Source organism: Rhizomucor pusillus, assembly GCF_041956525.1.
Source record: "Rhizomucor pusillus strain CBS 183.67 unplaced genomic scaffold VTP01scaffold_7, whole genome shotgun sequence".
Classification (NCBI taxonomy): Eukaryota; Fungi; Mucoromycota; class Mucoromycetes; order Mucorales; family Lichtheimiaceae; genus Rhizomucor; species Rhizomucor pusillus.
Genome location: NW_027192149.1, coordinates 345,409 through 366,179, shown reverse-complemented (window position 1 = coordinate 366,179; position 20,771 = coordinate 345,409). Strand labels below are relative to the sequence as shown.

At 46.3% G+C, this 20,771-nt stretch overlaps 9 protein-coding genes across 9 annotated transcripts; 5 read left to right on the top strand and 4 right to left on the bottom strand.

Annotated features, from left to right (window-relative positions):
- Positions 1-113: 113 nt before the first annotated feature.
- On the top strand, positions 114-1,909 carry VTP01DRAFT_9617 (uncharacterized protein; the record flags this gene model as incomplete). The annotated part of the gene is made up of 8 exons (XM_069388862.1): positions 114-193; positions 258-440; positions 508-659; positions 720-1,066; positions 1,153-1,207; positions 1,274-1,312; positions 1,366-1,815; positions 1,875-1,909. The coding sequence occupies 8 exons, from the start codon at positions 114-116 to the stop codon at positions 1,907-1,909; spliced, it is 1,341 nt and encodes a 446-aa protein (XP_069240036.1).
- A 229-nt stretch (positions 1,910-2,138) lies between these two features.
- VTP01DRAFT_9616 (uncharacterized protein) lies at positions 2,139-3,579 on the bottom strand (the record flags this gene model as incomplete). Its single annotated transcript, XM_069388861.1, has 6 exons — positions 2,139-2,265; positions 2,336-2,550; positions 2,616-2,740; positions 2,800-2,848; positions 2,906-3,148; positions 3,208-3,579. The coding sequence occupies 6 exons, from the start codon at positions 3,577-3,579 to the stop codon at positions 2,139-2,141; spliced, it is 1,131 nt and encodes a 376-aa protein (XP_069240035.1).
- A 1,340-nt stretch (positions 3,580-4,919) lies between these two features.
- On the top strand, positions 4,920-5,454 carry VTP01DRAFT_9615 (60S ribosomal protein eL37; the record flags this gene model as incomplete). The annotated part of the gene is made up of 4 exons (XM_069388860.1): positions 4,920-4,967; positions 5,031-5,166; positions 5,245-5,346; positions 5,411-5,454. 4 exons carry the CDS (start codon positions 4,920-4,922, stop codon positions 5,452-5,454), a joined length of 330 nt encoding a protein of 109 aa, XP_069240034.1.
- Positions 5,455-6,840: 1,386 nt separating this feature from the next.
- VTP01DRAFT_9614 (uncharacterized protein) lies at positions 6,841-10,009 on the top strand (the record flags this gene model as incomplete). Its single annotated transcript, XM_069388859.1, has 3 exons — positions 6,841-8,652; positions 9,235-9,289; positions 9,813-10,009. 3 exons carry the CDS (start codon positions 6,841-6,843, stop codon positions 10,007-10,009), a joined length of 2,064 nt encoding a protein of 687 aa, XP_069240033.1.
- A 287-nt stretch (positions 10,010-10,296) lies between these two features.
- On the bottom strand, positions 10,297-13,468 carry VTP01DRAFT_9613 (uncharacterized protein; the record flags this gene model as incomplete). Its single annotated transcript, XM_069388858.1, has 6 exons — positions 10,297-11,303; positions 11,360-11,575; positions 11,645-13,033; positions 13,111-13,149; positions 13,214-13,362; positions 13,437-13,468. The coding sequence occupies 6 exons, from the start codon at positions 13,466-13,468 to the stop codon at positions 10,297-10,299; spliced, it is 2,832 nt and encodes a 943-aa protein (XP_069240032.1).
- A 596-nt stretch (positions 13,469-14,064) lies between these two features.
- On the top strand, positions 14,065-16,240 carry VTP01DRAFT_9612 (uncharacterized protein; the record flags this gene model as incomplete). The annotated part of the gene is made up of 9 exons (XM_069388857.1): positions 14,065-14,385; positions 14,446-14,480; positions 14,542-14,723; positions 14,784-15,068; positions 15,125-15,179; positions 15,243-15,371; positions 15,434-15,662; positions 15,728-15,949; positions 16,004-16,240. 9 exons carry the CDS (start codon positions 14,065-14,067, stop codon positions 16,238-16,240), a joined length of 1,695 nt encoding a protein of 564 aa, XP_069240031.1.
- Positions 16,241-16,389: 149 nt separating this feature from the next.
- On the bottom strand, positions 16,390-16,745 carry VTP01DRAFT_9611 (uncharacterized protein; the record flags this gene model as incomplete). The annotated part of the gene is made up of 3 exons (XM_069388856.1): positions 16,390-16,445; positions 16,497-16,601; positions 16,655-16,745. The coding sequence occupies 3 exons, from the start codon at positions 16,743-16,745 to the stop codon at positions 16,390-16,392; spliced, it is 252 nt and encodes an 83-aa protein (XP_069240030.1).
- Positions 16,746-16,872: 127 nt separating this feature from the next.
- VTP01DRAFT_9610 (uncharacterized protein) lies at positions 16,873-18,750 on the top strand (the record flags this gene model as incomplete). The annotated part of the gene is made up of 1 exon (XM_069388855.1): positions 16,873-18,750. One exon carries the CDS (start codon positions 16,873-16,875, stop codon positions 18,748-18,750), a length of 1,878 nt encoding a protein of 625 aa, XP_069240029.1.
- Positions 18,751-19,741: 991 nt separating this feature from the next.
- Positions 19,742-20,018, bottom strand: VTP01DRAFT_9609 (uncharacterized protein; the record flags this gene model as incomplete). Its single annotated transcript, XM_069388853.1, has 3 exons — positions 19,742-19,770; positions 19,835-19,947; positions 20,014-20,018. 3 exons carry the CDS (start codon positions 20,016-20,018, stop codon positions 19,742-19,744), a joined length of 147 nt encoding a protein of 48 aa, XP_069240028.1.
- Positions 20,019-20,771: the final 753 nt, after the last annotated feature.

The following is a 20,771-nucleotide window of genomic DNA, read 5'->3' as shown; positions in this document are numbered from 1 at the left end:
GGTGTTTGCCCCTTGTTTTCTAGAAAACTTGTACATCTAAAATTGGTCAAACGGATTCTGATCTTGAAAATCTCACCGGAGCGCTATATCAAGATTATGTGAGAATCATCACCATGAGCAGAAGATCCAGTCAAAGTAGTAGCGAACAAGTCAACGCGTCGCCGTCAGTGTCCAATGCGAACGAACAAAATAGGCAAGTCGCGATATCGATTTGCAGATACAAGTATATGACCATTGACGCGTTGAATGGTCTCCAGATCTTCCACCAGCTCTCCTATCGTTCATCAAGGCAATGATACCGATGATCATAGAGCAAGAGTTGAAGGAGCAGGAGGAGGAAGAAGAGCGGAGAATAATATTTCTGACGGCAACTCGCCGTCGTCGTCGCAGCTGCTGCTGGCGACACGAACCCACGCAGCTTTCGTTAGTAAGCTTTACAAGTAAGCAGGCATAACATAAGTACGTACGAATCTTGCCAGTGCAGCTGAATCTGTCGTCTGGGAATAGCATGGTCGAGGATCCAGAGATACAGGACCTTATCGGCTGGTCTGAAAGGGGGGACGTATTCCGCGTTTCCAACCTGACTCTCTTTTCGAAAAACGTGCTTCCGCGGTACTTTAAACACAATAACTGGCAAAGTTTTGTGAGACAGCTAAACAGTAAGACTCACTCCAGAACTTTTTCATTGATAACTCCTTGATATTCACTGAACAAACTAGTGTATGGATTCAACAAGGTCAACGATATGATCCATTCCAATATGAGGAATGAGAATCAGACGTGGGAGTTCAGGCACCCGCATTTTCAACGAGGACAAGTGCAAGATTTGCAGAATATCAAACGCAAAAGTGTCAAACCGGGTAACCGCCTGGCAAGGATGACGCAAGATCCAGGCGAGTCAAGCAGTGACGTCCAGCAACCATGTGCTGGAGAAGGAGTGCCTGCAACATCAATGCTGCGAGAACTTACGCACCTCGAGGGTCGTCTGCAATACATTACATCAGCGTTCACTCAACTCCAAAACGAGATGGTATCCTTGCGGGTAACCCTGTCAAGACAACAAAGGGTAAGTATACAAAAAAGATTCATACCGATAAGGCAAGCATGCGCTCCTCCGGGCACTCGCCTACTTACAACACTACTCGGCGCTAGATCATTGAGGATCTTGTACAGTCGATAAGATCCATAGAGGAAAATCAGAGAATTCGTAAGGATGGAAAATTATCGCCAAAAAATATCAAAGGATTTACATTTGCCTCTCTTTTTTCTGCAGAAGATGGTAGTAGCAACACTTCTGGATCGCTCAATGACTGTAAGTTTTAAACTACACTTTATATTTTCTTCCTCAGTACTGAGGACGTGTAGCCTCTTCCAAAATAGATATCCTGCGACGGCAGTTGCAAAGTCTCCTAGAGCTTTCCCTTTGCACGGGTCTGGCATCGTTGCAGCAGGAGCAGCAACAGCAGCAGCAGACATCGAATCCTGCTAAATCATCACCATCGTCTGCTGCTGCTGCAACACCGATATCTCGCATTTTGCAACCAAAGGAGGAGCAGCCGCCTATTGGAAGCTCTGACCGGATACCATCAATAAGCATATCGCCCTCCCCTGTTGTTATCGTGGAACAGCAGAAGCAGCAGCAACATTCCCATTATCGCTCACAATCTGAAACATCCTTGACCCGCGCCCACCACGTTGAGGCGCGCATTGACGAGCAGCAGGCCGCACCGAGGACGAGATCTCCCATCATGGATCTAGGCGAACGCTCTCATCTATTCAACCCTGCACCATCCAACGATGATTATCGAGGGAAAGGTACATAGAATACATGGCTTCACTTTGCTCATTAGACTCATGGATCAAGGTTGAACTAGACCTGAAACGACCACGCTCTGCCGAGGAGGAGTAAAGTATACCTTTGAGAAATGCATGCATCCCTCGCACAAAAACACATATATATATACACAAACATACAGTACACTCAGCACGTACACATATAATGAATAAAAATACATACAGCGTGACAAAGAAGTAAGGAATCGGATGTTTTCTTTCGCATGTATGTATTAGTGTGACAAAATAAAGAGGAGGATGAGGGTATAACAAAAATGATCGAGCTCAAGAATGCAACAAAAACGTTACGGCCAACCCCAAACTTCCTTGAGCCATGATGCCAAGTTTTGTGAATGATCTGCGCGTTCGGTGATGAAAGGATGTTTGAGCATGGCTTCAGGGCCTGGTCTCTGACTAGGATCCTTGATCAAGCTATATGTACACGAACAAGATATGTGAATTTCCACCGTTCTAGCACGCACACTCTGATGACAATAATTACCATTTTGCAACAAAATCTCTGCACTCTTCAGAGCGATCCTCTCCTAGCGTCGGTAAAGGTTGGCTTACTATAAAGTCCAAAAGTTCGAATACGGACAAGTGTGGGTGTCCTGGAGGTGGCAATGCAGGTCGGTTCTGGGCAACTTCAATGATCGTCAGACCGAGGGACCAGATATCCGACTGTACAGAGTACGTTGCACCCTTGATACGTTCAGGCTACATGCATATGTAAATTTCTCGAATCCCTTTTTCGGCAATATCCGTTGTCATCCCCAACTTACCGCCATGTAGTACTGTGTTCCTGTAAATGTCTCAGCCATGGAATTGATCAATTCGCCAGAGACACCAAGATCACATAATTTGATTTCACCATTTCTAGTCATCAGAATGTTGGATGGCTTGATATCTAAATGCAACACGGTGTGAATACAAAGAAATCAAGCACTCGTCTCGCATATCGCTTACCTCTGTGTATTACTTTTTTGGAATGGAGGTAGATCAAGCCTTTACATACCTAAATATTCACTCAATGATCTTGTTGCTGTCAAAAAATATAATATGATTTTCTTACAGATTCTGCTAATCTCGCCAGAACCGTCTCGCCAATTACACCGTGCATAGCGCGCGCTCGTTTGTAGATATCTTCAAAACTTCCTCCATCGCAGTACTCCATGCAAATAGCAATTGTCGTGTCTCCGTCGTCCAAGAACGCGCCGTAGAATGAAACAATGTGCGGTGACTCGCATGTCTTTAGAAACGAAAGTTCTCGCAGGATCTGTCGCTGCAGTTGCGGTTCCGCTTCCACTGTGATAGTCTGTTGCCAGCTAGTTAGCACCGGACATTCACTCTCTCTTGCTGTTCCAGCATCCCTACCTTTTTGGCCATGACAAGCCCAGTCGGCTTGTATCGCACCTTCCACACGACACCAGCAGCACCTTCACCGAGTTTTTGGATATTCTCGAAATCTGTCGGCTTGAGCTCGATTTCCTTGTCTGCACCGACGGCGCCGTTCCCGTTATCGTCGTGCGGAATAAGCAACGTCTGGGACCTGTTTTGACTGACGATACGAACAAGATCCTCGCGCCAGCTGCTTCCGTTGGTTTCCGTTGAAGTGGACGGAATAAGTGGAGGACCAAGTCCGCCTCCGCCTGCGCCTTCATCGTCGACGCTGCACGGCGTGGTCGGTCTGGAGTTGAGATCAAGACGAAGTCCGGAATGGTTGCGCAATCGCCCAATTTGTGCCATCTCTCACGGAAAAGAAAAAAAAATAGGAAGAGAGATGAGGCTGCAGTTAAAGTAAAAGAGAGAGAGAGGGAAGGGGGGGGAAAAACGTGTTCCTTTCGTCGGGTGAAAAGCTTGCCAAAAAGTTGCTTGCCATTAAAGGGAGTTCGTGCTACAGTCAATGGAGAAAGGCTTCCGATGTTGTGCACAACACATACACATGGTCTGTGTCGGGCGGGGGCAACCCTGGGCTGAGCATGGAAAGGGTTCATCCGCCCCACCACTGCAGCCGATCGTGGATTGGAAGCAGCCTAAAATACGCTGAGCAAAAGACCATCCGCAGCAGCAACGCTTTTCCAACTACTGTCATCACTGCCCAAGTGAGTTTTACATTTAAGTTTTATCAACGTCACTGCAAAGTTTGTTGTAAAATCGAGCATAATATGCGCCCAGTAGTCCGGCTTGTTATACCATTGTGGAAAATGGTATATGCCTTTTTTGTCTTGTACTCAGCGACGGTAATCCGGGTCACAACAAATCGTTATGCAAGAGTGCATATCAGAGCTGGAAAGGCAATTGGTTGATGTCTTTGCTCCGGACCACATGGCATTATACTTGTCGAATGCAGCTTGGTACTTTTTATCCAGAACAAGACAAAAAACGCATGATTAGCGCTGTCCATGCTATATATAAGACCGCGATAATATGATGAAACGCGTCTGTTTCCTTGTGTATACAAACAAACGCTCGTTTTTCCACAATCACGCCATAGAATGTATGATGGAATGCTGCGAAAATCAGGGTACTGGTAGACGACACATGAACGAGAATTAAAGAAAAAAAAAGAAATCTGACGGTTTTCATTTCGTGAGCTTTATTTACTATGCATGCAGCTATGAAAGTTGAAGAGCAGCACGATCTATTGCATGCTGCGTTTGATCTTCTTATGCGCTCTGTATAGATAATTCCTGTTACAAAACCTTCAACATGATACATTGCTTTATTGTGCGTCAACTGTAAAACAGACTGGTAATAAACCAATTAATAACGCTACATTTAATCTTGCAACATCTAAGTAGTCTCATATTCGCGTATTTAATTTTCAAGTCATTGTAATTTCACAATTTTGGACATAGATAACCGGTGAATTACAGACAAGCATGCTTGGAGGAGGAAAAGGAGGTAAGGGACATCTTGAATGCAAATTTAAAGTCAGATCGCTTTGGCCAGAGTGGGCCGCCGGTTCAAGTCTCCAAAGAAGTCGCGGCACGGGAAAAGGTCCTCTTTCCCGCATCAAAGTTAAAGGATGGTACGTTGAGAGAAAGACAATAGAGATCGCAACATGGATGTCACAGACTACATGGATGTCGAATGAAACGGATGAGGACGATTATTTTGGATGGATGGATGTGGTGGCGACGCCCAGTTTCTAAGCAACCAGAGACTGACATTTCCCAATTTCCCAATGATTACAGACCAAGGGTACCACTTCGTTCGGTAAACGCCAGACAAAGACACACACCTTGTGCCGTCGCTGCGGCAAGCGCTCTTTCCACAAGCAGAAGAAGACCTGCGCTTCCTGCGGTTTCCCCTCTGCCAAGATGCGATCTTGTAAGTTTCAATGAATGGCAAGCAGCAAACGGTTTGCAACAGAGAATTTTGACGCGAGGGGGGGCTTTTTTTTTTTAGACAACTGGTCCGTTAAGGCCAAGCGCAGAAGAACCACCGGTACTGGCCGCATGTCCCATTTGAAGAAGGTCCACCGCCGCTTCTTGAACGGTTTCCGTGAAGGTACGCTTGCTTTCCGAGTAAAATTTTGGGAGGGAATCATCCTAACTCGCTCACTCGCTTCCAGGTACCCAAGCTACCAAGCAGAAGAAGGTTGAGGCCTCTGCCTAAATGATTTCTGCTTCGTCGTGTTGATCGTTTTCCGGGCCCTAATAAACGAGACCGTTTGTCATCAACCGTCATTTTGCGTGTGTTTACATCGAAAAGAACGTTGGAGGATTTTGCTGCATGAGGCAATAACCAGATGATTTCCACCACACTGTTGCAACGAGAAAAACTTATCCGGGATATTTACTGTGATGTGAGGCATTGTGCATATTGAACGTGCTGCACAAAGTCGTGTCAGGATGCTACATCGGGCAATGTCAATTGTGAGCCTCAAATATAGGCGAGTGCTGCTTGAATCATTGTTCTCTTTTAATTGATTCTTTCATGCATATTCCTGCATATTGTACCATTTTTTGAAAAGAATTTATATGCGTAACAGGTCCAAGAAAGAGAGAGAAGGAGTATAATGTGTATTTCCTAGTCAATACTTGCTACCAGTTGAGATAGGAAAAAGTCTAGAAGGTCCCATATTGTTTATGCAGGCGCTCCTGTCAAGTTTTGGTAGGCTGCCGGATGCTGCCAAGCAACTCGAATGCATTCAGCGTTATAATATAACGAAACTCTATTTCATTCTCCAGAATTGCAATTAGGCGGGTCCAGTGCAGCAATGAAGGTACCCTGTATCAAATATCATGCAGCAACGGGAGCACAAACACATAGCCATTGTAATCTAGATTATTTTTTTCGATTGTACAAGTCATGTCCACCTCGGATCGTGATACCATATATCCGCGAGAGATGTGAGTTTTCTCCTACATTGTTTACATCCTGGGAAATCGCCTCGTTGTCGCACAGTTGCTACGGTTTTCGCCTAGAACTATCAAAGAAACCCTGGGCATACAATAAAATCGACGCTGATTCGCTCACAAGTGAGCGGCCGTGCATGCTAACTGGATCACGAACCCAAACCTTGTCCTTCCTTCGGATTGCCTTCGGATTATCATCGCCAAAGAGAAAAACCTGCTCAACCAGATGTTACTTGGCGTTGTCGATCTCTTTCTGTCTCGCTCACTCGCGCATCCATACAATGCACATAAAGACACAAGAGGCATTGGGGGCGCACCTCGTCCTATAGAATATTTTGTTGATAAAATGCTTGATTGGATTAAGCGTCAATCCCATCTTGGGCTGCAGCAGGACCAAACTCGGAATGACCTTTTTTGAGCCAGAAGCTTCATTTCTCATTCCATTGATAGACTACTGTATCAACTTGCAAAAAAAAGCCCCTAATAGTCAGCTTCCTCTTATTTAGTGGCGTCATTTGTCTCGTTCCCACAACCGCTGTATCTATTGCAAAAGACAACATCCCCTCCGTAGCAAGTTAATTTTGCTTCGTTGCTTTCTCTTCTCCCTTCCCTCTTCTTTTATTTCTAGTTTTCTTTGTCTGCCATGGCTGCTAATAATATATATTCTCCTGTCACATTCGATTCTGGCGAGGATGATCTTAATATTTACACACAGACAAAATTCGAGGACGACTGCCTAGAAGCAATGCTGCTTGAATACTTGGGAGGGCCGGATCTCGGCTATGCATCACCTTGCTCGTCTAAAAGTAGCATTGGTCCGCAACACTCTTACTTTCAATCTGCAGAGTGTCTTTACCCTGACCAACAAGGATCACAGCAGGAGTATCAACAACAATTACCGGCTCAGGAAATGCAAATCCGAATCGAGCTCAACAGCTTCACTGATTTGCAGAAGACCTTGAACGACATAGTTCCTAACACCGTGCCCGAAAAACGAAGTCTCAGTCTATATTCGTGCCAACAACATGAACTTGCTATATCACATCTTTCACGAAAAGAATGCGCATTCGACGAAACCAAGAAACGTTCAGCTGAAGACGAGTTAGTCCTCAAGAGCACCGACCTCAGCATCCCATCCTCAGTTCGCTTGAACGTTGAAAGCTCCCTGATGCTGGACAGCCTCATGGATTTGGCGGTAACACACTGGTGCTGCATCGGTTTCAAGGTAGCACCTATCAGCCTAGATCTTATCAAGAACTGGCGCCGTGCGCCTTTGTCAATTGTGTACTGCGTCGCATCGATTAGTTTGGTTACATTCATGAACCAACAGGCTGGAGAGGCCTTTGTAAAACAGGCAGCCATGGTGTTCTACGACCAAGCAAGGCATAAGATGGACGACGTGTTTATGGACGACATGGAGCCTTTGACAATCCAAGCCTATTTCTGTCTCAGCTACACATCTAATCTCCTGAGGCAGTACGATCAGCAGCGCACTTGGGGTGGCCTGGCATCCATTGCATTGCATCAGCGTACTCGAGACATGGTTGCAGGCCGACCTATGGATGAACTTACTCTGCTGTGCTGGTTCCGATGGTACTACGTGGATGCTTGGATGTGCCTGACTCTGAACCGCCCCTGTCTCCTTCCAGATGATCTACCAACGATCAGCGGGAGCCAAGCAAAAACCATCTATGCAGATAAGCAATACTATGAGTTGTACCAATTTGCGCGCCTTACTCGGTATATGCGTAAATACATTCGAGCAATGCAAAGCGGCAAAATGTTTGTCAGCAATGTCGTCGGCGCAAAGCCGGGCCGCATTGTACCATCGAACTTGTACCAAAGTATCACGAGTGAACTCAAAGCATGGTACGACAGTCAACAAAACCATCTTCCGTCAGACTCCCAAGTAGCCGGCCCCCAACCTCTCGAAGCAAACTTGCATCTGCACTTGTGCTACAATGCGGTGCGGCTCCTTGTTCTATTCCAATTTCTGCATCCGGTCTACTCGCCGCCAGCAGACATCTTAGTCGACTGTCTCCAAACCAACCTTGCGCTCCTCCAAGCGCTCAAGTATCTCAAGGATATTGGATGTGACCAGAGCACCTACCACCACATGTTCTTTGCTATCCACAATGCAGCCAGACAGATCTACATGTATGACAACGACGAGGCTGATCTCAAACAATTCGCCCACGATCAGCTTTGCATGAATTTGATGCTGCTGCGAGGCACGCAGGCGTATGCCAACGATGTTTTCAAAGTTCGCCTCTACGCGGAAAAGATCGAGCAAGAGTTCCGGGACCTAAATATCACATTCGATGGCTGGATGAATGCCGGCTGCAGCGGCAAGAACAACATGATCAACGCATACGGACCCACATTCTCATCTTCTACACGCGGCGGTCCTCACTGCACGAGAAATACCTCCACAAGTGCTGCGCTGGCTCCTCAAGTATTTGTTTTTCGACAGCACCCGCTGAAACTTTCATCTTCGCACCAGCGCACTAGCAGCAACAACAGTGGGAGCAAGAGATCGAGAACAACATCTTGCAACCATTGATATCATTCTCACTCTCCTTCTACACCCCTTCCCCAATCGTTTCTTACACTTTGATGCTTGGCACTCCCTCCTTCCCCTTTCTTGTAACTAATATTCACCCTCTACGCGCGCTTCTGCATGCACAACATACATGGCTTGCTGTTTCTTTTCACTACTTTCGCTTCCACATCCTTTCATTTCTTCACAAAAGCACCAAACAGAAAAGCTGGATCCCGTTATCACCATATACCCTTTGAATCAGTTATACAACTCTCTACTAGGTTGTTCTTCTTCCTTGCTCATCCGTATTTTACTTATGAATTCTTTTTAATAAATCATGCGCGACGGTGTATTCTACGTATAAAACAGGTTTTGAGGAGATTGTGACCTGTCATGTGTGGTCTGATAAGTGGTCTATCCTTCTTTTCATCCGTCGAGCAGCATCAGTGAAGACGAACCTGTCACAATATGTCCACCATTTCTCATATTACATAGTACTTCTACGATGTTAATGTGCTTCTGGCATTACGATGTCCTTTTTTTTCTGCAGGTAAGTTTACATACCTTAGACTTTCGCCGGCTCAATGCTGTCGAAATAAAAAGAGTACATCTTGTGTGATGTCGACCGCGCTCTTTTTACTTTAAAAACTTTAATATCTTATGCTCTTAAATTTGATATTCATCTCACTCCTCGATTCGTAACGATGAAGCTATAGATATCTCAGTGCTTGAAGATGCTGCAAATAAATGATCAAATGGCAGGCATTGATTATTAACAGGGACGGCGCATTTCATGTATAAAGATTGTTTTTGAGATTGTGATGGTCTCTCCTTATCAACTCAATCCGTATCCTCCAAAAATCACGTCGACAGCTTGGATAAAATGTTTGCAAGTTCAAGGGTTCCTTTGGCCGTCAGGTCCACAGTACACGTATAGCGAATTTTGCTACAACTACGGTACGGCGCAATGAACTAACTTTTTGTCCTTCGGTTACGAGCATCTGCCTCCTCTAGTAATCCTCTTAAGAAATGCAAGCTCATACACATGGATATCCATCATCATTTGCAACTAGTCGCATACTGCGTAGAAGCGTACGTGGAGCATGCAAGCCTGGAAGGAATTCTCATCAAGAACCGTATCCAAAAGATACCAACGATCGAACTCCTGGGACAAACCTTCATATCAAGAATGTCTCACCACACGCGTGTCAGTCCGTATGTTTCCGTTATCCAACGAGATACGGTAACAACAACCCAAGTTGCAAGGTAGCCAGGCCAGCCAGCATCGAGTATATACTTCTTCAGTCACAAGCTCTGTGTCGATAGCACCTTTGTCGAGCTTATTTTTGCGATGTCTCAACTATGTACCTTCGCCTGAGTCCACACAATCCAAACACACAACATCTATGCCAGCTAAATGCTACAGAGATGTTTCATTTTCTTTTGATTTTGATCAACATAAGTTACATACGGATAGTCTGGGATACATTCTACTACATTTACTACGCCGAGAAGCCGCGTATACAAAGGCAGCGTGAATTGAGTAATTATTGCTCATCAGGTCCTTGAATATAGTCTGGAAACAGCCGCTTCTACATCCCAATCCAAGCATTCAAGTGAGTTCAGAGCATCTTCCTGCGAACACCTTTGGAAAGATGCAACATGGCGTGTTTTGACATTCTGTGAAATACATTTTAACTGTTCATCGCGCCAGCAAAGGTTCAGTCTGTGCAATATCCTATCACGTTCGAGATAATTGATATTGCGTAAATCGACACTCAAGCCTGCGCTGACGGGGCGGTGATCTGACGCGAGGACTTCGTGGCGGGTATAATAGTGGTATTTTACACGTGGGCTTTTAAACAGTATACGATCGCACCATGCTGGGAGCCGCTGCTTTTCAGACGAGTCGTAAACGTCTGTGCCTGGATCGTACTTGTACGTCGGCTTGAAAGTAATCGGCGCTTCATCGAACAGTAGCAGCTTTAGGAGTGGATTCGTCTTGCGCTGCACTGAGAGCTGATCGTGTTCTAGCAACGATTCCAGTTGGTTTTCTACCAACAATCGATCTTCTATCTGCGCTCGGCTAAAGTGATCGATCCGGTAATTAAGATCGCCGCTCAAGAAACAATGGTCGTGGTCGAGTATGCCTCGGTTGTCCCTGAACTTTGCTGCCTTGAATATTGCTTCGGTGTCCGCGTTGCGATGACTCACGCGAGACTGACCAGCAGCCAAGTGACAGTTTACGAAACATAAAGAGTCACCGTCAACAACCATGCGTATAGCCGTTGCTCCCTTGTTACCGTGCCATGATTTGTTCATGACTCTGACGCCGGTCTTAATAATCATCGATTGAATGTCGCTTATTCGATGCCGATCTTCGCTTTTTGCAAACACAAGACTGTACAATCCCACAAGATACTCTGTTTTTTCCAGTCTATAGACGTCGCCGTAATTGTCGCATATCACTCCCGTCAGAAATGTTCGCCATCGTTCGTGTTGCCGAGTATGTTGATGCTCATTGTACACGCTGTTCGTTTTCTTTCGTTTAAAAAGTATTGATCCTACATGGTTAAAATGTTTAAAAACTTGTCACAGTACGCATCGATCTTTTGCTTACGTGCTGTTTGTCGCTTCGATTCCAGATCAACCATCTCTTGTAGGCCAATGACAATAAAATCTGGATCTTCGATAGAGCCTAACCATTCATGGACCTTGTCCTCATCGTACTTGTCAAAAGAATCAGGCTTGCAAGCACCAATGTTCCAAGTACACATTAAGATTCGTGTTTCTCGATATATGCAATATTTATCCTCCTGCTTTCGAAGTTCTTGATCTGTTTTCAGTATTGCGAGTAAGCATACATTTACAAGTTTTCCACAATATAAGGCACAACCAGGCGTACCTATCCAGTGCTGCTTCAACAATCCATCCCAGATGGCCAATGTGCCGTGAGCATCGACGCTGACAACCGGAGCAACGTGGTTATTCTTGACGGACGTCAGCAATCCAGTTTCATCCAGCACAAGCTTGAGTATTGGAGCTTGATGCGCCTCCCAATGCTTAATGGCAACCCACTGCTGCTGCTGCTCCTGGTCATTGTCTGTGCGCTGGCTGCTGCCAATGTCAAATATCTGCATCCGTCCCGTGCGATGAGCTGTCCATAGATACCGTCCCTGTGTCAGCACCATGGCGGTGATGCCGTACATGGATACCACTGCTACGTACAATAGTTTCATTGCACGCGTGTCCCAGATACTAACATGGCCGTCGTCATGCGCGCAGGCTATCCGATGGTTGGGCAGGACTTGCATCTGTGTAACACTGCTTAGTTCGTTAGGCACACACAGCACACGGTGAGGCCGGGTTATGGTTATCTGCGGGTGTTCGCTGTGGCAGGATGGAAAGTGATATATATCCAGTGTCCTTCCAGAAGTGATCCACAGCACAAAGTCCTTGCCAGATGGAGCAGCGACAACGGTAGCAGCGACGGCGCACGGAGTCACTCTGTGGTGGTATCCATCCGTGCACATCAAATCCGGTAACATGTCTTCACCAGCGTGCGGCAGCGGCCAGCGGTTCAGCACACCTTCTGAATCCAGCGTCCACATTTCGGTGTTTTGCACCTGAAGGATAAACTTTACGGAGCGTTCGTGTCTGCGAAAGCTGAATGGTCTGGATAGCCATGTATCGAAGATAACCACGTGGCCGTCCGAGAGGCCAGCCCACAAATATCTGCCGATATCCTGCATTGATCGCGACGGTGCGAATGCAAGCGAACTCACTCGCTCTGTACCATCCATATCATTATCCTGTTGTTGTTGTTTCTGCTGCTGCGGGCTCGCATTGTATCCAGCATTTCCGTGCAGCATGGCCGGCGCTATTGTTTGCATTGCCTGACACGACGCCGTGTCCCAAATCTTGACGGTGAAAGAGCCGGTCGCTACACGCGCACCGTTGGCTGCTGCCAGAGCGCGAACGGTGCCTGTGTGGTGCGTAACAATGCGTCGCGGTAATCCATTCTCGTCTATCAGCGGCGCGCGTCGGTCACTTTGTCGGAAATTGGGATACACTGTGCGATACTGTTGTTGTCTCGCCGCTGTTTCCGGGACATGTGGACGACTTGTGCCTGCTAGCAGTTTTTTCTTGACAGAGCTTGTGCTCTTTGCACGCCGTGCCGGGTTTCCAATGGAGAGCCCGGTCGGCACGCTGATGTTTTCATAGGCGGCAGACTTTGGGCGGGGCTTCTTGCCTGTTGCTGCTGCTGATGGTGGCCTTGCTGGAAGTGGTGGCACTAAGCAGCCGAAGAGAAAATAAAGCAAACGGTTAGATGAGCGATATGACTGAACAGTCTCTGTTATAGGGTTTTACATAAAGTATCTGCATCTGCTTTTGTTCCTGGATCCGGCCCTGTTATGCATGGAGTGAGTTAACTCCATTTCTTCGATTGTCCCCAGATTTTGGATATATTTACAAGCTTCCAAAATGTTTGCTCTTCCAGACTGTCTTGAAAGTGTACCCTTCCTATTTACTGCTTTGCGCGGCGGCGGCGGGAGGGTATGTTTCAAGTCCGGGGCGAGATTCTCCTTGGAATCGAGCTTCCTTGCAGCAGGGACCGCAATGCTGAAGCAAGGGCAAGTAGGAATGACTTTTTACTGAACAAGGCACAACGTTCAAGCAAGCAAAAGGAAGCTTACGGTATACTCCGAGTTGGCGCTTGGGTATCCATAGTGTCAAACTTTAAAGGGAAGAAAAAGTGAAACGGTTAAAACTATACAAAAAAGTTAAAACGCAAGTGCAGCGCACGAGACCTGACTTGATTCTAGATGCATGCATACATGCAAGTCGGTCAACGGTGCTGTAAATTACTACGATTGTTTGACACCTCCCTTCATCGGGCCACAATCATCCATCCCCTATATTCATATTATGCAGTAATTTCACGCTTCGAAATATCCATGAGCGTATGTGCCATTTTCCTCCAGAACTGCGTAATTAAGTTTTCAAATGACAAGTGGTAGTCGGATATCCGGTTAAAGGTTTCGGTAACAGCAGACTAAGCGAAACTTCCGATACGGATACAGTTACATATAGACTCATTAGGAAGGTGGATATTGATAGACTTGACTAAGGAGAGCTCAGTGATGGAGTAATGAGTGCTTTCTATTCACTTGGAGTTGCTCTGTCTATTACGTAGCTACTGCAGCATATTTCTAAATAATTTTGGTGGTCTCGGAGTGGGTGCGCTATGCAAGAGGAGCGCGCTTGGTTCCTGAGCGTCGGGTGGACAGAGAAAGGGTTCAGCAGCAGCCTTTTTGCCAAATCATGGCCGCACCTTTTGTACATTACTACTGCGCGTGCCCGGACCTTGGATCAGCAGCAGATGCAGGCCACGACCTGCGCCGATCGCCCGAAGCAACCGCCAAAAGAGACGGTGTAAGCTTGGATTACAAAAGCCATCTCGCAACCAAAGATCGCGGATTCGATGCATCCGTTGCTGGACGACACCTCCTGTCAGCAAAAGCAGCCAACTATTTATACCCTTTATCCCGTCTATATTTTTGCGAAGATTGTCACCAGATACGCTGCCCTTCTTGCGTGCAGGACGAAATTATATCGTATTACTGCCCAAACTGTCTATTTGAGGTTTGGTTGTAGACGAGGCGATCCTATATCCTTTTTTTTAACATTTTGCAATTCGCATAGGTGCCAACAGCCAGTGTCAAGAGCGAAAAGAATCGGTAACACGATACGGTGTGGATATATTCTTGACTTGGAACACTAAATGATCGTATGAATTAGATGTGCGAGAAACTGTTTCCAGTGCCCGATCTGCCAAAATACACTATCTGTAGTTGCAGCGCAGGAAGCAACACCGTCAGCAACACCGGCATCTGCAGGTCCATACTTTCTTGCTTGCAATGTATGTAGATGGAACTCAAAAGAAATCAACATGACGTTCGAAAAACCAACAAGTTTGGCCCGTGAGTATCGATCACTTTGCCATCTTCTGTTGAATTTCAATCTAACTTTAATCACGATAGTCCAACTTCAAAAAACCGAAGAGGCGTTGCCGGATGCAAAAGAATTCGATCATTTGAAAGAACACTACGAGAAACATCTCAGGCTCAATGCGCCGCCTTCGTTGCCGACCAGCTTCTTGTCATTTTCAAGCTCGCTTACGAAAATGATGGGCACTCAGTTCCATAGCGACTCACAGAGCCAAGGCAAATTGGATGATCTAGGCGATTACGAGCCCAGCGTGCAGGTTCCTGTAAACGACCAGAAATCTGTGGAAATGCTTATGGGTCTACGAAGCTTGGAGCACGGTAAGATGAGCGATTGAGGGTGGCAAGAGATACGGAATCTAATTGTCGGATTCCAGTATCAAATTTATCGCAGCGATACACGCAAATGCACGATCAGCCATACCAACTAGGGTATATATATGAAAAGAGCGGAGCGAGAGGATTATAGTATATGCTTACATTACAAGTGAACAGTGCGATCCATCCGCAGCGGATTCATCTATGTATCAAACGATCAAAACGATGCCGAACGTGTCGACACATTCTCATCAAGCCAGAACAGAAGGCACAAGCGACACGTTTCAAGATAAAGCTTGTAGCAATGTAAATAAAATCATTATATTTCTTAGTTGTGTAGGAAGAAGACTAACCTCGCCTTGCAATAGGAACTATATACCTAATATCACCATCGTGAAACTTCCTCGCAAGACATGGCCCCTCCAGATAGGCATACCCACGCAATTTGTGCTCAAGTTTACCAACCCGCTGTATGAGGAGATGCACGTTACGTTGGCCACGCCGCAAATGCGGAGAAAGCAGCGGCCGGCTGAAAAGACCAAGGAAATAGATGAGGATGAAGATCAGATGCCCGAGACGACCAAAATTCGAGGCAAGGTAAATAAACTTAATTGTCTCTTTTTCGGTCCGAACGAATAAAACTCATACAATCATTCATATAGGTGACTCTGCTATCTCCACATTTCACAGTCGGTGCATACAATGAAACTATCGAATACGACGACGAGATATATCCATCTGGAGGTGGCAGCTTGCGCGGCGGACGAAGCGGGTTCGGCACTGGCGGTCTGTCATCCTCCTGGGCGGACGGTGTCCACGAAAAGCGAAACAATTACACAAGTATTATCGTCGAAGTGGTGCCAGAGACTGTGGGTGAATTCAAGGTGAGTTGTGAAAATACACGGAAGATGGATAACGCAGGCTGATAAGTCCTTAAGTTTCCGCTGCTGGTCACATACAACTACAAATCAGACGATGACCGCATCGATGTATCGTCCGGCGACATTGATGAAGAAGACATTGACATGGATAATGACGATAGCATCGACAGTTCTCGAAAAGGCAGCGGGTCAATGCGACTTGACGACGATCGGATCAAGAGCTATTCTTTCTGGTGCCTGATAGGTCTCGGTGAGGTCGTGGATGATCAGCGAACAAAGCCGAGTACGCGGTAGAAAAGAATATGAGCATATCCAAGTACGAGTTACGAAAACCTGGTTAAATGAATATATCTGTGTATATTTTGACGCCAAGTTTGTGTAAACTTTTGACTGGAAAGGTTGGATGGGAGGAACTGGAGGGTATTGTTTAGGCTTTGGCTTTGCTATCCTAGCAGTAACTCATACATGATAACCACAATGTTGATGGCAATTAATGGGACTAGATAGAAAAAGTTAGTTGGAGACGCAGATCGCGAACCATGTTACATACTTCTCATTAATGTCCGTACGGCTGATATTAAGTTGATAATCTTGTACTTTACTGATTGAGACTGGTCAATGCCAAACCCAGGATCGACTTGGGCGCTCCAGCCGACTAGAACGTTGCGTGAGCGATTTGCATAATATCAGACTAAAGAAACGCCTTACTTCGTGCAAGGAATCGTTCCTCACTCAGAACAGCTATGGAGTTGATGAACAACAAGATTGCATAAAATAGTTGACCAAGACCAAGCGCCATGATGTTTTCTAGCTGGTGTGAGAGTAGAGTACGTGGTTGCCTCGCTGTTGCAGCTCGTCCCTTGATTCAGCGTCCGCGCGCGCGAGCCCGTGCACACACAATTTTTTTTTGTCTCTCTAGATCTCTAATGTCAAATGTGCTGCAGTACGATCTCAGCACAGTAGTCAACAAGGACGACTTTAGCAAGTGCGTGCAGTTTCGAGAATGTGAAAAGGAAGGCCGATCGTTGGTGGCTACCCAAGCGATCGTTCCCGGGCAAGTTGTTCTCGTAGAAACACCATGGATACAGTATTTACTCGAGCCCGAATGTCGATCGTCACTGTCACCTTACTACTCCAAAAAGCTGTGGAAAACGTTAAACGATATTGTCAGAAAGCAAGAGGGTTGCGACGACGACGACAACGACGACAACGAAGACAGCCGCGGCAGTGACAGCGAAGAAGAGGATGGAGAAGAAGAAGAAAAGACAAAAGAAGCCTCGTCAGCTTTCTGTCCCGGCGTACCTGCGGCTCTGCTTGCGTATCTCGATATTTGTCCACCAGATTCATCCAATGTTCGATATGAGAAGAGAAAGGTGCCGAGTCGCAGCAATTTTGATTTCTTCTATTATCCCCATCCGAGCGAATGGAAAGACCACGCCACAGTGGCGCTCATTGCGCGAGCGGCTGAAGAGGTAGCGAGCACTGTTCCCACGTTCAAGCACGTTGATGCAACGGATCTGGCAGCGTTCGTGCTCAAAATATACGCCAATGCGCACACAGTGTCGTTCCAGCACGAAAGACAAGGCGAGACACACAGCCGAAAGAAGGGACGGCGACGGAAATATGCAGATAAATGGGGCGAAATGTGCTCGTACCGCATGGACGAAGGACCTTTGCAACGAAGCATGATATGTCTCATGAGCTGGGGCTCCAAATTTGCACATTCATGCGCTCCGAATCTGTTTCTCCAGTACGAACCGTCGACTAATTGCATGGTGTTTCGAGCTGTGCGACAATTGAATCCAGGCGATGTACTATCTTTCTCCTATTTGCCGGAAGACGATGTGACGCTCGGTGGTCTTGTTTGTGGAACCACCGTGATGCGCCAAGCAAAGTTGCGTAAGTTCAAGTTTTTCGAGTGCGCATGCACGCGATGTGCCGATCTGGATTGGTCTAGAGGAACGACGTGCAATGCATGCAAATCGGACGAACTGTTCAGACAATCAGATGGTTCCTGGATTTGCCAGCGCTGCAAACACCAAGAAGCGAACGATGATAATGTACGGTTTATCAGCGACCGCGAAACGCACGTGCAGCAAATCACCATGGCATTTGCTGCGGTTGCCCGAGGCATGAAACCAACGGACGAGAACACGTTGCAAATGATGGAGCCGTACTTGAACGACTTGTTGCAAAGCGAATCACCATCATCATCCAATGCAGTGCCACCTCACCACTGGACGTTTGGCTCCATACAAGCAGTGCTTGCATTGTATCATCTCCGGCTTTTCCCCGACATGTTCGGTAAAGGACTTGCGAGCCGTTTAGGCATGACAGTGAAAGGCCTGCAGGAGAGCGCTGCGTATCTCCGGTTCTTACAAGAGCACGTATGGAGTCATCCCCGACAGTGGTCTAGTTCCCCTGGAAATCCAATGGCAGCGTTCTTTGCCGGTTGGCGTATCCTCTCTGTGGTGATCGAGATAGTCATGGATGCTACACAGAGGACCATCGTGACTCGAACAAGGGCTGCGTCGTGGGACAGCGACAGTGATAATGACAATGATAGCAGCCAAGACCAGCAGGAGGAGGACGAAGAATCAGCCACGTTTGAGCTTGTGGCCATGCCGGATGGTTGGGCAAGCCACATTGAGGCTGTTGTCGGCGTGGTCCGAGACCATTGGCTCCCGTTCGTTACCACCGTCTTCAACTCTCACCCGTCACCTGTTGTAAACGACATAGTATCTCGTTGTAGAGCGCTATTTGACCGCGTTGAAGCTGTACGCTCGATACCGCCGTTGAATTAATCCACCCCCTCGTAACAATGTCTGTGTACATAATTTAACCCTGCATACGCAAAATAATAGCGGGTCAATATGCATATCTCTTTTTGCTGAGCATTTACAAAACAAATAAAAAAAGACGCTCATACGCTAGTAAAATGCCTCATATTACCACCAGCTGCGGTTTGTTGCAGGAAAAACGGAATTGACGCCAAGAAATAGAGAGTAGAAAGAGCAAGATGAAAAGAAAGATATAGCCTTATTTCATTCAAGATTATTTACTTTTTGACAAGTTGTCACGTTGTCTCCCTGTGACAATAAAGCCTGGTTAATGCAACGACCGAGAGGCAGTTTAGCAAGACTATGCCGAGTTAATGCTATTCTGTAGTGAGAATATGCAATACATACAAAATTCTTTTATAAAAGCACGATGGAAGGATTATCTTGATCGGCAAATGCAGGCCTGTCTCAGGCGTGATTCACTATCCGTTACACAACAAAGTATTTGCTCTTTTCAGGAACCCGAAAATGCCCAAATACGGTATAAATAACGATCGCAAAAGGGGGTAAATATAGAAATTTTAATGTTGTACGACGTTATACAGTAAGGCTACAAGTGTGCCACTGGGCGTGGGCCGGACGGATAAAAGATTCACACATTTGTTTAGAGATTTAGCAGCAAATTTCGTCAATCTCGCCTGCAAAAATTCGAGTCGTTAGATATCAGATGTCGTAAATCAATTATGCCCCTTTTTGGCTTTATACTTACAGCTATAGAATTGGGGTGGGTTGAGAAATAAAAGAGAAAGAAATGGCACGAGATCAGTAATGATTCGGCAAATAGGCGTATGCATATAAAAACAAATAATAGTGACATTACCAGCAGATGGCTTCAAGAGCACAGCAGCAGCAGATAGTTGCCAAGCAGTCCTTGACGCATCCACCACCTCGCAATCTTTACAAATGTCATCAGTCATCGCATATATGCACATTCTGTTGTCTTGGTTGCGCGGGCTCACCTAAGCATGGAAGAAGTAGCGGCAGCTAAGTAGGAACTGGCTGTCAGTAATGGGATCAAGTGGTCATTGTGTCAAGCAGACAGCTTTACCATCTTCCTTTTGGAGCTGCTCAGTAGCGTTGTTTGCATTGTTGGCAGAAACGTCCATGGCCTGAGTGGTGGGGTAGGCGTTCATGGTGGTGGGAGCGGTAGCTTCAGGTTGGCTGGCAAAGCATGAAAATGTCAGTCTTGATTTTGCAGCAGCAGCGTTGGCAGCAACCAATAATCACCTCATTCTTTTTTTTGTAGTAGTAATAAGGGAAAAAGTGAGGATGCAGGGAGTAAGTAGTCGTGAATCTGGCTCGCTCTTTTATATATGCGCCAAAGTCGTCGCAAGTCAGAAAATAGGGATTGCCTTTTTTTGCATGGTTCGCCAAGCTTTTTCCGGAAATACCTATATTTGGTTACTTTTGGTTTCCAGGTTCATCATCATCGTCATCTTATACTTTTGTGTGCGTAATGAGATGTGATTGAGCCATGGTCGTTCCGGCGTTCATCATTGGATAGTTTATCTCGCAAGATCCCAGCCAAAGCTGTTCGCGGCAGATGCGTCCCCCATGTGAACCGCAGCAGTAAAGTGATCCAGCACTTGCTACCTCCGCCAAGCTCGGGGGTTGTGTGTGTTCCTGGAGCGCTTGGCATCGAGACTGGAGGAGGAAATCAGCGCGATTGTTTGTGGCTAGACGTAATAAGGTTAGTCTTTCCCTTATTAAGATTATTATGAAATATGCATGCACAGACGTGTGCGCGAGAAGGGTTCCTGATTGTAGAAGACAGAAAATGATGCAGACCCGGTGAACAAGTGGTAGAAAATCATATAATAGTAGTCACAGCTGGTCCTTTATTTACAGTGCTGAAAGTTGAATCGTATATTGCCCTGTCCAAGACATCCTGTCGATCATTTCAACGGCTGCTCAGAATCCAAAGATAGCTTGTGCTTTGACATGCTAATCATACTTCTCAGTTCCACAGATTTCTTATCTATCCT